Consider the following 13,313-nt stretch of genomic DNA (forward strand, 5'->3'; position numbering starts at 1 on the left):
GGAATCGCGACAGATAACCCTTCGTGCATTCAGCAGTTGGCACCCGCCGGCGGACTGATGCAGGCGCACGTCTCCACGCGTGTCATAGACTCCATTCTATGGACGGGCAGATTCCGCTCTCCGTCCAATGTGTTCATTCTTTGGATGGACGATGGAATCCGCCTGTGCATAGAATGGAGTCTATGACACGGGTGGAGACGCGCGCCCGCATCAGTCCGCCGGTGGGTGCCAGCTGCGGAATGCACAAAGGGTTATCCTTCGCCATTCCGCAGTGTGCACGTACCCTAAATCTGTAAGTGTACCCTGAGGTGTTCTCACAGAGTTTGGAGAATTTCATGCCATACCGTGATCTCTTATTGGGACGGTACTGGCGGAAAAGAAGTGTCTGGGGGGTAGTGTACGCTACAAAAAGAACAAGGTACTGCACTACAAAGATATCAAAATGTATGTCTAAAGAGATATCACCCAGAGCAACACAGGATAGATGTCGGTGCCTTAATGGATCAAGGGTCATGGAGCTACTACCCCCGGAAAGGAGCCCTTGTCCATTGTGGCTCGGAGTAGTAGGGCCCTGACAGTGACAGAACACCTACACTATACAGATAGCAATTCCCAGGCAGAAGCATTCTATTACAGATGCCAGGAAATACACTTACTGTTCTTTCATCTCCACGTAGTCCACATTGTCATGCTTTGCTACATCCGTCTCACTTGCATCTTCTGTATCTATAAAATGGAAAATGAAGATGTTAGCATAGAGCAGAATTACAAGAAAAGCATCTACCACAACTAACGGCCGCTAGTACAAGCGATTTTAAGAAACTCTGCAATAGGTATTATTGAACAAAAGTTTCCTTCTGCCCTCCAAAAGCTGTTTTCCTCTCCCCCCCACTTCAAAAGAAGCAGGATTTCAGTGTCCATTATGGTCTATGGAGAGGGGAGAGGCCGAGGGGGATGAGCGAGCATGGAGAGGAGAAAAGCAGCCCTGCACAGCACAGCGTCCTGCAATCTTCTGTAACCAAGTTCCCACTGACCTTTCTGACCTATGAATCTAGCGGTTTATGAGCCCAGACAGTTTCCAAACTGTACAGCTGCTTTTCTGCTCTCCCTGCTCACTCATCCCCCTCAGCCCCTCCCCCCTCCATAGGTTATAATGGACTCAGCAGAACCAGGCTTCACTTTGCTTCTCTGTAATAACGATAGCTTTGTCTGATAATGCACAGATAAGACGTGAGGGGGTGTGGGGAGAGAAAAAGCTTTTTGAGTACAGAAAGAGGCTTTTTTGCCTAATAAAATCTATTACATAGTTTCTTATAATCACTTGTACTATTAAATTCTGCAAAAATATGTTAAATGACAGCTACACTTTAAAAGTGTCCCAGTCATTTGAAATAAAAAAAAAAAAAAAAAACCCTGACATGTCAAGGAGAGTGGGAACATTACTTAGGCTGGGTTCACATTTTTTTTTTTTATAATGGAAAAACTGATCAAAACAGATGCACACATATGCATTCATTTTTTTTCATTCGTTTTACATCCGCTTATTGCAAAAAAACGGATGAAAAAAAAAAAAAAGATTGCAAAAACGTAGTGTGAACCAAGCCTTACATGTACTTGATAAGGGCCTGTTCACACTGCGAAAAACATGTGAATTCTTTGAGCAGAAGTGCACGAGGCATCCCACTGAAACAGCAGGCATGGCACAGGGTTCCGCTCAGAATTTCCGCCTGTTTTCCATAGTGTGAACGGGCAATAAGGCCTTGAGGATTATTTGCACTCTTTTGGATGCTGTGGTACAGAGACACGTGAGAAGTTTTGATTATGATTGTTCTGTCTAATGATCAGTGGGGATCTGAACAAAGTGAAGCCCTAAAGTCAGTCTGTGCCCACAACAATGCTGGGAAAGGGGCAGGACTGCAACCTTCTGTAGTTCTCCTGATTGATGTTAAAGAAAATGCCCCAAACACTGCGGGCAGGCTGGTGGGGGCAAACACTGCGGGCAGGCTGGTGGGGGCAAACACTGCGGGCAGGCTGGTGGGGGCAAACACTGCGGGCAGGCTGGTGGGGGCAAACACTGCGGGCAGGCTGGTGGGGGCAAACACTGCGGGCAGGCTGGTGGGGGCAAACACTGCGGGCAGGCTGGTGGGGGCAAACACTGCGGGCAGGCTGGTGGGGGCAAACACTGCGGGCAGGCTGGTGGGGGCAAACACTGCGGGCAGGCTGGTGGGGGCAAACACTGCGGGCAGGCTGGTGGGGGCAAACACTGCGGGCAGGCTGGTGGGGGCAAACACTGCGGGCAGGCTGGTGGGGGCAAACACTGCGGGCAGGCTGGTGGGGGCAAACACTGCGGGCAGGCTGGTGGGGGCAAACACTGCGGGCAGGCTGGTGGGGGCAAACACTGCGGGCAGGCTGGTGGGGGCAAACACTGCGGGCAGGCTGGGGGGGGCAAACACTGCGGGCAGGCTGGTGGGGGCAAACACTGCGGGCAGGCTGGTGGGGGCAAACACTGCGGGCAGGCTGGTGGGGGCAAACACTGCGGGCAGGCTGGTGGGGTAGGACAATAATAAAGAAGTAAACTCACCCATCCTCGCACCGCCCATGCACTGCTCCCAGGTCCCAATCACATCAGCCGGCTATCAACTTCAGCTGGAAACCAGGTACATCACGTCTCCGGCTTCACCAGCTGAAGAATCATGGCCCGGCTGAGCGGTCACCTTGTGCCCCGCCCCAGTCACTGATTGGCTGGGCGGACGATCACTCAGCCGGGGTCATGATGTTAGCTAGCAGAGCTGGAAGTCAAGGGTTGATGTGAACGGGACAGGGGAGCAAGGAATCAGAGGAACAAGGACAAGCGAGTTCAGGTCGCTATTATTTTCCGGCCCCCGGCAACCTGCCTGCAGTTTTTGTCCTTCCATGGGAAGTCTCTTCTTTAACTTTTTATTGATAACTACCGTCAACAAGGCTGCGTGTATCACAAGGTCCTGCATCATGGTCGCATCTCAACCACCAGATGTGAGGAAGGACCATGTAACGTTCAGGTCACACAACCAAAGCCTGGAAAAGCACCTGTGACGTGGGGGGTGGGGGGACACCAGAGTTACTGACCACCGTCTAGCCACAAGTAACCTGTGTGTTATTTTTTTAAAGACATACTGTTCCCCCTCCACCCCTTACTTTTGCTTCATTTCATCAATTAAACACCTAGGCGGGGAGAGGGGGCCCAGCTGTCATGAAGAACGCCCTAGGTGACACTGTCCACCACATGAAGCTCCGCCTTGGTGACATTGCCCACCAATCAAATAAATCCCCAGCTAGGGGGCACTGTCCACCAAACAAAGCCCCGCCTTGGAGCAGAAAGAAGACAGACAAGTTTTATACAGGTGTATATCACATGTGCAGCATCTAAGTTCTCTTCTAACTTCTCTTACTCTGCTCTCCAACCTGCAGCTCCCCGGCTGTTGCAAATCTAAAAAAACAAAAAACACATCAACTCTGAAAGTCCTCCAGCTCCACGACCGATAATTCTTAGCCGTCCTTATTCACGGCTCTGATAGAATTCATATTCAGTTAGATTTCAGTGAAGAGCGAGTGTAGCCTAAAACGCGTCATTAAGTGGGCATTAACTTTGGATACACCCTGATAAAATAGAAGTGGTTGCTGATATCACCTTATCTGCAAAGCCACCATTTTGGATTCAACTTTCCTTTTTTTAATGGGAAGGGGGTCATGTGATGTATCAAACACAGAGAAATGCACAAGAAAAACATTGCTGTGCTCATTTTTAATGTAGCTTTATTCATTGTTGAGTTATTGACGCGTTTCTTATTGTTTTAGCCATTGAGGTGTCACAGAGGTTAAAGCGGAACTATCAGCAGGTTCTGCCCAGAGAACCTGCCGATATGCTGCAGAAGCAGAGTAACTTAGGAGTAGATTGCCATTACTAATATTCTTCCCCCCGCATTCCTTATTAATTCCCTAATTGTCCCTATGCAAATCTGCTGCCTAAGAGCATTTGGTGCGTCACCCTCCGACCCCGAGCACCACCCCTTCCCGCCCAGTTTCTCCCCTCCCGTACCGACATATATGCATAGTGGCCTTTATGTACCGCGCTGGCCCAGGGAACATGTCCCGTTGGAGACAGGCTGCTTCCAGCACATGCGCGATTCATCGAGGCGGAGGCCAATCCTCCCGGAGGTCACACAAGATGTAAGTATAAGTCTATGTTCGTCTGTGAATGTGTCTGGATTGAAGTGATTGGTTTTTTTTTGCACAGGGTGCACATGTCATCATACCCCCCCATATCACAGGGTGCTCATGTCATCAGCCCCCCCCCCCCCTAATTACAGGGTGCTCATGTCATCAGCCCCCCCCCCTAATTACAGGGTGCTCATGTCATCAGCCCCCCCCCCTAATTACAGGGTGCTCATGTCATCAGCCCCCCCATATCACAGGGTGCTCATGTCATCAGCCCCCCTCCCCATATCACAGGGTGCACATGTCCCCCCCCCCCCAATATCACAGGGTGCACATGTCCCCCCCCCCCCAATATCACAGGGTGCACATGTCCCCCCCCCCCCATATCACAGGGTGCACATGTCCCCCCCCCCCCATATCACAGGGTGCACATGTCCCCCCCCCCCATATCACAGGGTGCACATGTCCCCCCCCCCCATATCACAGGGTGCACATGTCCCCCCCCCCCATATCACAGGGTGCACATGTCCCCCCCCCCCATATCACAGGGTGCACATGTCCCCCCCCCATATCACAGGGTGCACATGTCCCCCCCCCCCATATCACAGGGTGCACATGTCCCCCCCCCCCATATCACAGGGTGCACATGTCCCCCCCCCCCATATCACAGGGTGCACATGTCCCCCCCCCCCCATATCACAGGGTGCACATGTCCCCCCCCCCATATCACAGGGTGCACATGTCCCCCCCCCCCATATCACAGGGTGCACATGTCCCCCCCCCCCATATCACAGGGTGCACATGTCCCCCCCCCCCATATCACAGGGTGCACATGTCCCCCCCCCCCCCCATATCACAGGGTGCACATGTCCCCCCCCCCCCATATCACAGGGTGCACATGTCCCCCCCCCCCATATCACAGGGTGCACATGTCCCCCCCCCCCATATCACAGGGTGCACATGCCCCCCCCCCCCATATCACAGGGTGCACATGTCCTCCCCCCCCCCCCCCATATCACAGGGTGCACATGTCCCCCCCCCCATATCACAGGGTGCACATGTCCCCCCCATATCACAGGGTGCACATGTCCCCCCCCCCATATCACAGGGTGCACATGTCCCCCCCCCCCCCATATCACAGGGTGCACATGTCCCCCCCCCCCCCAATATCACAGGGTGCACATGTCCTCCAGCCCCCCCCCCCCCAATATCACAGGGTGCACATGTCCTCCAGCCCCCCCCCCCCAATATCACAGGGTGCACATGTCCTCCCCCCCCCCCCCCCCATATCACAGGGTGCACATGTCCCCCCCCCCCCATATCACAGGGTGCACATGTCCTCCCCCCCCCCCCCCCATATCACAGGGTGCACATGTCCCCCCCCCCATATCACAGGGTGCACATGTCCTCCCCCCCCCCCCCCATATCACAGGGTGCACATGTCCCCCCCCCCCCCCATATCACAGGGTGCACATGTCCCCCCCCCCCCCCATATCACAGGGTGCACATGTCCCCCCCCCCCCCATATCACAGGGTGCACATGTCCCCCCCCCCCCATATCACAGGGTGCACATGTCCCCCCCCCCCCCCCATATCACAGGGTGCACATGTCCCCCCCCCCCATATCACAGGGTGCACATGTCCCCCCCCCCATATCACAGGGTGCACATGTCCCCCCCCCCCCATATCACAGGGTGCACATGCCCCCCCCCCCCCATATCACAGGGTGCACATGTCCCCCCCCCCCCCCATATCACAGGGTGCACATGTCCCCCCCCCCCCCCCCATATCACAGGGTGCACATGTCCCCCCCCCCCCATATCACAGGGTGCACATGTCCCTCCTCTCCCCCCCGGGCGGCCCCGTACATCCCGGACCCGGTGGCTCCTCTCACCCTCATCAGACTCTCGGCCCCTGAAGCTCCGGTCATCCTCCTCCTCCGCGCTCTCCAGCTCCTCCTCCTCGTAGTAATCATTGGCTGCGGCCGCGGCGGGGGACATCACACCGACCGAGCTCATCACTGCACCGGCGGCGGCTCACACACCGGGGGGCTCACTGCACCGGCGGCGGCTCACACCGGGGGGCTCACTGCACCGGCGGCGGCTCACACCGGGGGGCTCACTGCACCGGGGGGCTCACTGCACCGGCGGCGGCTCACACACCGGGCAGCTCACTGTACCGGCGGCGGCTCACACACCGGGGGGCTCACTGCACCGGCTCACACACCGGGGGGCTCACTGCACCGGCGGCGGCGGCTCACACACCGGGGGCTCACTGCACCGGCGGCGGCGGCTCACACACCGGGGGCTCACTGCACCGGAACCGCAGAGAGAAACTTCCACACAGAACCGTCAGACCAGCTACAACAATCGGCGCACAGCAACGGGGTCCTCAGCCGCCCGAGTTCCTGTGTCTCCGTTGTGGGTGTCCTGATTATTGCCTGAATTATCAGCACACCGGAGACGCCTCGCAGGGTAGTATATCATTGCTTACGGAGATAGCTGACACCCGTATGGATGTAGTTTTACCTTAGGGAGAAACAATATATTATATAAGGACAGAAATAGTTACTTTCATCGATAGGCCCACGCAGGCAGCGCCATGGACAGCCCCTGGCGGGAAGGACAGCGGCCGATGGAAACAAACCGCTGGGTGGTTGGACAGTGCGTGTGACGTACATAGAGTGGCCGCTGGGTGGCAGCAGTCACCTACAGTTACAGTATACCGCCCCGCTCCTCCGCTGTATTACGCGCCATATCAGATGGATGATGAGGAGACCGGTGACCCCGCAGTGTCTGATGCCTATAATGTCATCTCACATGGCAGCCGCTGCGGCCTCAGGAGACTCATCGTCATGGTCTTCTATAAGGGCCCTATTCCACCGGACGATTATCGTTCAGATTATCGTTAAATCGTTCGAATCTAAACGATAATCGTTCGGTTGAAATGCAGTTAACGATTAACGACCGAACGAGAAATCGTTGATCGCTTTATAAGACCTGGACCTATTTTTATTCTTGCTCGTTCGCAAAACGTTCGCAAATCGTTCGCATTAAATAAGACATTGTTCGGTCGTTCGCAATAGATACGAACGCAATAGCGAAGAAATACGGAAGAAGAAACGATCGCAATTACGATCATAAGTAACGATTATCGTTCCATGGAAATGAGTGAACGTTTTCAGGTCTTTCGCAATAGCGGTCGTTTGAGATCGTTAATCGTTAACGATTATGCTAACGATAATCGTCCGGTGGAATAGGGCCCTAAGGTTACTGATAAGTCGCCTGGTCTGTCAAAAATGTCTGCTCCTCTATTATTGTGTGTGTGTATGTGTGTGTGTGTGTATATAATATATATGTATGTGTGTATATATATGTGTGTGTGTGTATATATATATATATATATATATATATATATATGTGTGTGTGTGTGTATATGTATGTGTGTGTGTGTGTATATAATATATATATATATATGTATGTGTATATATGTGTGTGTGTGTGTGTATATAATATATATATATGTATGTGTGTATATATATGTGTGTGTGTGTATATATATATATATATGTGTGTGTGTGTGTGTGTATATATATATATATGTATATATATATATGTGTGTGTGTGTATATAATATATATATATGTATGTGTGTATATATATATATGTGTGTGTGTGTATATATATATATATACAGTATATACACTACTGTTCAAAAGTTTGGGGTCACATTGAAATGTCCTTATTTTTGAAGGAAAAGCACTGTACTTTTCAATGAAGATAACTTTAGGGTACAAACCCACTTGCCGAATCTGCAGCGAGTCTCCTTGCTGCGTTTTTGCAGGGAGACTCGCTGCAGATCCCGGCCCTATACTTTCATTAGCAGAGAAACTTGCAGCAGGGATATACATCCCTGCTGCGATTTTGTCTGCAGCCCTCCCCATTAACCCCCCGGACGCCGGACATTATACATTACCGGGTCCCCGTTCCTGCTTGCTTCGGGGCTCCCGGTGTCTTCACGGCCCGCCCGGCCAATCAGTGCGCTGCGGCGGGGCAGCGCACTGATTGGCCGGGCGGAACGTGCCGGGAGCCCCGAAGCAAGCAGGAACGGGGACCCGGTAATGTATATCCTGCCCGCCCCCCCTGCAGCCCCGATCGCCCCCGGCCGCATGATCGCCCCCCGCACCCCCCGGCCGCATGATCGCCCCCCGCACCCCCCTGGCCGCATGATCGCCCCCCGCACCCCCCGGCCGCACGATCGCCCCCCGGGGGGTGCGGGGGGCGATCGGGGCTGCGGGGGGCGATCGTGCGGCTGGGGGCTGCAGGGGGGGCGGGCAGGATATACACTACCAGGTCCCCGCTCCTGCTTGCTTCGGCGGCTCCCAGCACGTTCCGCCCGGCCAATCAGTGCGCTGCCCCGCCGCAGCGCACTGATTGGCCGGGCGGGCCGTGAAGACACCGGGAGCCCCGAAGCAAGCAGGAACGGGGACCCGGTAATGTATAATGTCCGACGGCTAGGGGGTTAATGGGGAGGGCTGCAGACAAAATCGCAGCAGGGATGTATATCCCTGCTGCGAGTTTCTCTGCTAATGAAAGTATAGGGCCGGGATCTGCAGCGAGTCTCCCTGCAAAAACGCAGCAAGGAGACTCGCTGCAGATCCGGCAAGTGGGTTTGAACCCTTAACCCTTTAAGGACATGGCCCATTTTCGTTTTTACGTTTTCGGTTTTTCCTCCTTGTGTTTAAAAGGTCATAGCACTTGCATTTTTCCACCTAGAAACCCACATGACCCCTTATTTTTTGCGTCACTAATTGTACTTTGCAATTACAGGCTGAATTTTTGCATAAAGTACAGTGCGAAACCAGAAAAAAATTCGAAGTGTGGTGAAATTGAAAAAAAAAACGTATTTCTTTTATTTGGGTGAAATGTGTTTTTACGCCATTCACCCTGGGGTAAAACTGACTTGTTATGCATGTTCCTCAAGTCGTTACGATTAAAACGATATATAACATGTATAACTTATATTGTATCTGATGGCCTGTAAAAAATTCAAACCGTTGTTAACCAATATACGTTCCTTAAAATCGCTCCATTCCCAGGCTTATAGCGCTTTTATCCTTTGGTCTATGGGGCTGTGCGAGGTGTCATTTTTTGCGCCATGATGTGTTCTTTCTATCGGTACCTTGATTGCCCATATACGTCTTTTTGATCGCTTTTTATTACATTTTTTCTGGATTTGATGCGACCAAAAATGCGCAATTTTGCACTTTGGAATTTTTTTGCGCTGACGCCGTTTACCGTACGAGATCAGGAATGTGATTAATTAATAGTTCGGGCGATTACGCACGCGGCGATACCAAACATGTTTATTTATTTATTTGTTTACTTTTATTTAAAACCTGGGAAAAGGGGGGTGATTCAGACTTTTATTAGGGGAGGGGGCTTTTTACTATTAACAACACTTTTTTTTTTTTTTTTACACATATACTAGAAGCCCCCCTAGGGGACTTCTAGTATATACACTTGGATCTCTCATTGAGATCTCTGCAGCATAGACATGCTGCAGAGATCCATGAGATCGGCACTCGTTTGCTTTCGGCTGCTGCAGCCGAAAACGAAAGAGTGCCGAGCCGAGGACGGCGCCATCTTGGACGCGTCCCCGGCCGGCATCAGTAACGGAGATCGCTCCTCCGGGACAAGGTCCCGGAGGAGCGATCTCCCCCACTAGACACCAGGGAAACGTTGCCTCCGGTAATCGGAGGCAGCTGTCAACTTTGACAGCTGCCTCCGATTAGCTAATTAGCGGGCACGGCGATCAGACCGTGCCCGCTAATAGCGGCGGTCCCGGGCTACACGCGGCACCCGGGATCGCGGCACTTCAAAGCGGGGCCGCCGCGCGGCCCCGCTTTGAAGTGCAAGTGAGGACATAGGACGTACCGGTACGTCCTATGTCCTTAAGAGGTTAAACTAGTCCTAACTTTAAACAAATCCCCTCTATACATTGCTAATGTGGTAAATGACTATTCTAGCTGCAAATGTCTGGTTTTTGTTGCAATATCTACATAGGTGTATAGAGGCCCATTTCCAGCAACTATCACTCCAGTGTTCTAATGGTACAAGGTGTTTGCTCATTGGCTCAGAAGGCTAATTGATGATTAGAAAACCCTTGTGCAATCATGTTCACACATCTGAAAACAGTCTAGCTTGTTACAGAAGCTACAAAACTGACCTTCCTTTGAGCAGATTGTGTTTCTGGAGCATCACATTTGTGGGGTCAATTAAACGCTCAAAATGGCCAGAAAAAGAGAACTTTCATCTGAAACTCGACAGTCTATTGTTGTTCTTAGAAATGAAGGCTATTGCATGCGAGAAATTGCTAAGAAATTGAAGATTTCCTACAAAGGTGTGTACTACTCCCTTCAGAGGACAGCACAAACAGGCTCTAACCAGAGTAGAAAAAGAAGTGGGAGGCCGCGTTGCACAACTAAACAAGAAGATAAGCACATTAGAGTCTCTAGTTTGAGAAACAGACGCCTCACAGGTCCCCACCTGGCATCTTCATTAAATAGTACCCGCAAAACACCAGGGTCACCATCTACAGGGAAGAGGCGGCTGCCGGATTTTGGGCTTCAGGGCAGAGTGGCAAAGAAAAAGCCATATCTGAGACTGGCCAATAAAAGATAAAGATTAAGATGGGCAAAAGAACACAGACATTGGGCAGAGGAAGACTGGAAAAAAGTGTTGTGGATGGATGAATCCAAGTTTGAGGTGTTTGGATGACAAAGAAGAAGGTTTGTGAGACGCAGAAGAAATGAAAAGATGCTGGAAGAATGCCTGACGCCATCTGTTATACATGGTGGAGGTCATGTGATGGTCTGGGGTTGGTGCTGGTAAGGTGGGAGATTTGTACAGGGTAAAAGGGATTGTGAATAAGAAAGGCCATCACTCTGCACCGCCATGCCATACCCAGTGGGCAGCGCTTGATTGGAGCCAATTTCATCCTACAACAGGACAATGACCCTAAACACCTCCAAATTGTGCAAGAACTATTTCCAGCAGAAGCAGCAGCTGGTATTCTATCATAGGTAATGGAGTGGCCAGCGCAGTCACCAGATCACCACCCCATTGAGCTGTTGTGGGAGCAGCTGGACCGTATGGTACGCCAGAAGTGCCCATCCAACCAATCCAACTTGTGGGAGCTGCTTCTAGAAGCGTGGGGGGCAATTTCTCCAGCTTACCCCAACAGATTAATAGCTAGAATGCCAAAGGTGTGCAATGCTGGAATTGCTGCACAAGGAGGATTCTGGGACGGAAGCAAAGTGTGATGGAAGAACAATGTTATTTCACATACAAATCATTATTTCTAACCTTGTCAATGTCTTTTTTTTCTATTCATTTCACAACGTCTGGTGGTGAATAAGTGTGACTTTTCATGGAAAACACTAAATTGTTTGGGTGACCCCAAACTTTTGAACGGTTGTGTATGTGTATGTGTGTATATGTATATGTATATATATATGTGTGTGTGTGTGTGTGTGTGTGTATATATATATATATATATATATATATATATATATATATATTGTGGACATGTCACTGGTAAACTGCTCGAGGGGATGTACATCTCACCCAGGTTAATACATAGCGTGAGATGGTGAGTCCAGGAGGCATCTGTGCTCAGCAGTGTTATGCTGCTAAGCTATTATTTATTATTGCCGGGCCTGGACTTACATGGAATGGCAGGTAGGTTTTTGGTAGTGGGACTTGCCATTCCCTCCCCCCCGATCCAGGTCAGGTTTTGGGGTCAGGTGTTTCTGACCCTAATCAGCCTGACAAGGTAAAAGCCCTGCAGAGGATCCAGTGTTTGCTCTCAGCCAGGAGTGAACAGCCTGTGTGTTTGGTGGGAGCATATATATACCCTGCGGTATCCAGGTGAAAGACGCACTGTTAGTCTAGTGTCAGATAGGTGAAGAAACCTGTTAGTAAGCGCCCAGACGGGCAAGACCTTTTTGTTTGTTTGGTTCTTAAAAGCACAGTGTTGCTTTATTTCTGTTTGATGGACTGTTTATGCTGCCAATAAACGCCAAGCTGTTATTTTACAAGTCCAAGTCTGCTGTGAACTGTGTCCAAACACACCATCCCCCGGGAAGATCCCTACAATATATATGTATGTGTGTGTATATATATATATATATATATATGTTTGTGTTTATGTTTATATATATATATATATATATCAGAAGAATACCGCAGCACTCATGGGATAGAATTCAACACGTGTTTATTTCCCCAAACTGCGACGTTTCGCTCTCCACACTTTTTCAAGCAGTGGTCAAAAAAAAAGCTTGAAAAAGCTCTCAGTGTGGAGAGAGAAACGTTGCGGTTTGGGGAAATAAACACGTTGTGTTGAATTCTATCCCATGAGTGCTGCGGTATTCTTCTGATTTATATTACCTATACCGGGTGGTCGCTGGTATATACCGCCTGGCACCACATTTATCGCTACACGAGTGCTGTATTCATTCTGAATTTCTTATATGTATATATATATATATATATATTTATATGTGTGTGTATGTGTATGTATGTATATATATTTGTGTGTGTGTATATATATATAATATATATGTGTGTGTATATATATGTATGTGTGTTTGTGCATGTATGTATGTATGTATATGGTGTGTGTGTGTGTTTTACAGTCTGTGCATTTAATAGAGAAGAACCAGTATGATGGTCCATTGTGGAGTCCTCTTCATGAAGATACCAATGTGCTCTCCAGGCCAATCTCCAGCTATGGCTAAGACATAGCTGAGGGACTCATCGCTGAAGAGGATAGCCTCCATTCCTTCCTCCGTTCCACCATTCCTTCCTTTATTCCAGCCTCTATTCCTGCCTCCATTACAGCCTCCATTCTTTCTTCCATTCTAGCCTCCATTTCAGACACCATTCCTTCCTCCATTAGGGTGGGTTCACACTACGGAATTCTCGCGGATAAACTCCGCGGAATTCCGACGACTGTCCGTACGCCTTTCGGCGCGCGTGACATGTCAATTCTTTCGGCGGATAGCGGAATACGCCGGCCCATAGAATGGTGTCTATGGAGCTGACGGAAAGGCG

General features: G+C 50.6%; 1 protein-coding gene across 1 annotated transcript in view; it reads right to left on the reverse strand.

The window, feature by feature from the left end:
• The window catches only part of SUDS3 (SDS3 homolog, SIN3A corepressor complex component), a 40,194-nt gene extending 33,878 nt beyond the window's left edge, over positions 1-6,316 (reverse strand). Inside the window, exons 1-2 of the mRNA XM_069963966.1 lie at positions 6,089-6,316; positions 657-726 (exon numbers count right to left, since the gene is read on the reverse strand). Coding sequence (XP_069820067.1) covers positions 657-726; positions 6,089-6,212 — 194 coding nt within the window. The 5' untranslated portion in view covers positions 6,213-6,316. The remainder of the gene's footprint in view (positions 1-656; positions 727-6,088) is intronic.
• Between the last annotated feature and the right edge of the window lie 6,997 nt (positions 6,317-13,313).

This window comes from Dendropsophus ebraccatus, chromosome 3 (assembly GCF_027789765.1).
Source record: "Dendropsophus ebraccatus isolate aDenEbr1 chromosome 3, aDenEbr1.pat, whole genome shotgun sequence".
Taxonomy (NCBI): Eukaryota; Metazoa; Chordata; class Amphibia; order Anura; family Hylidae; genus Dendropsophus; species Dendropsophus ebraccatus.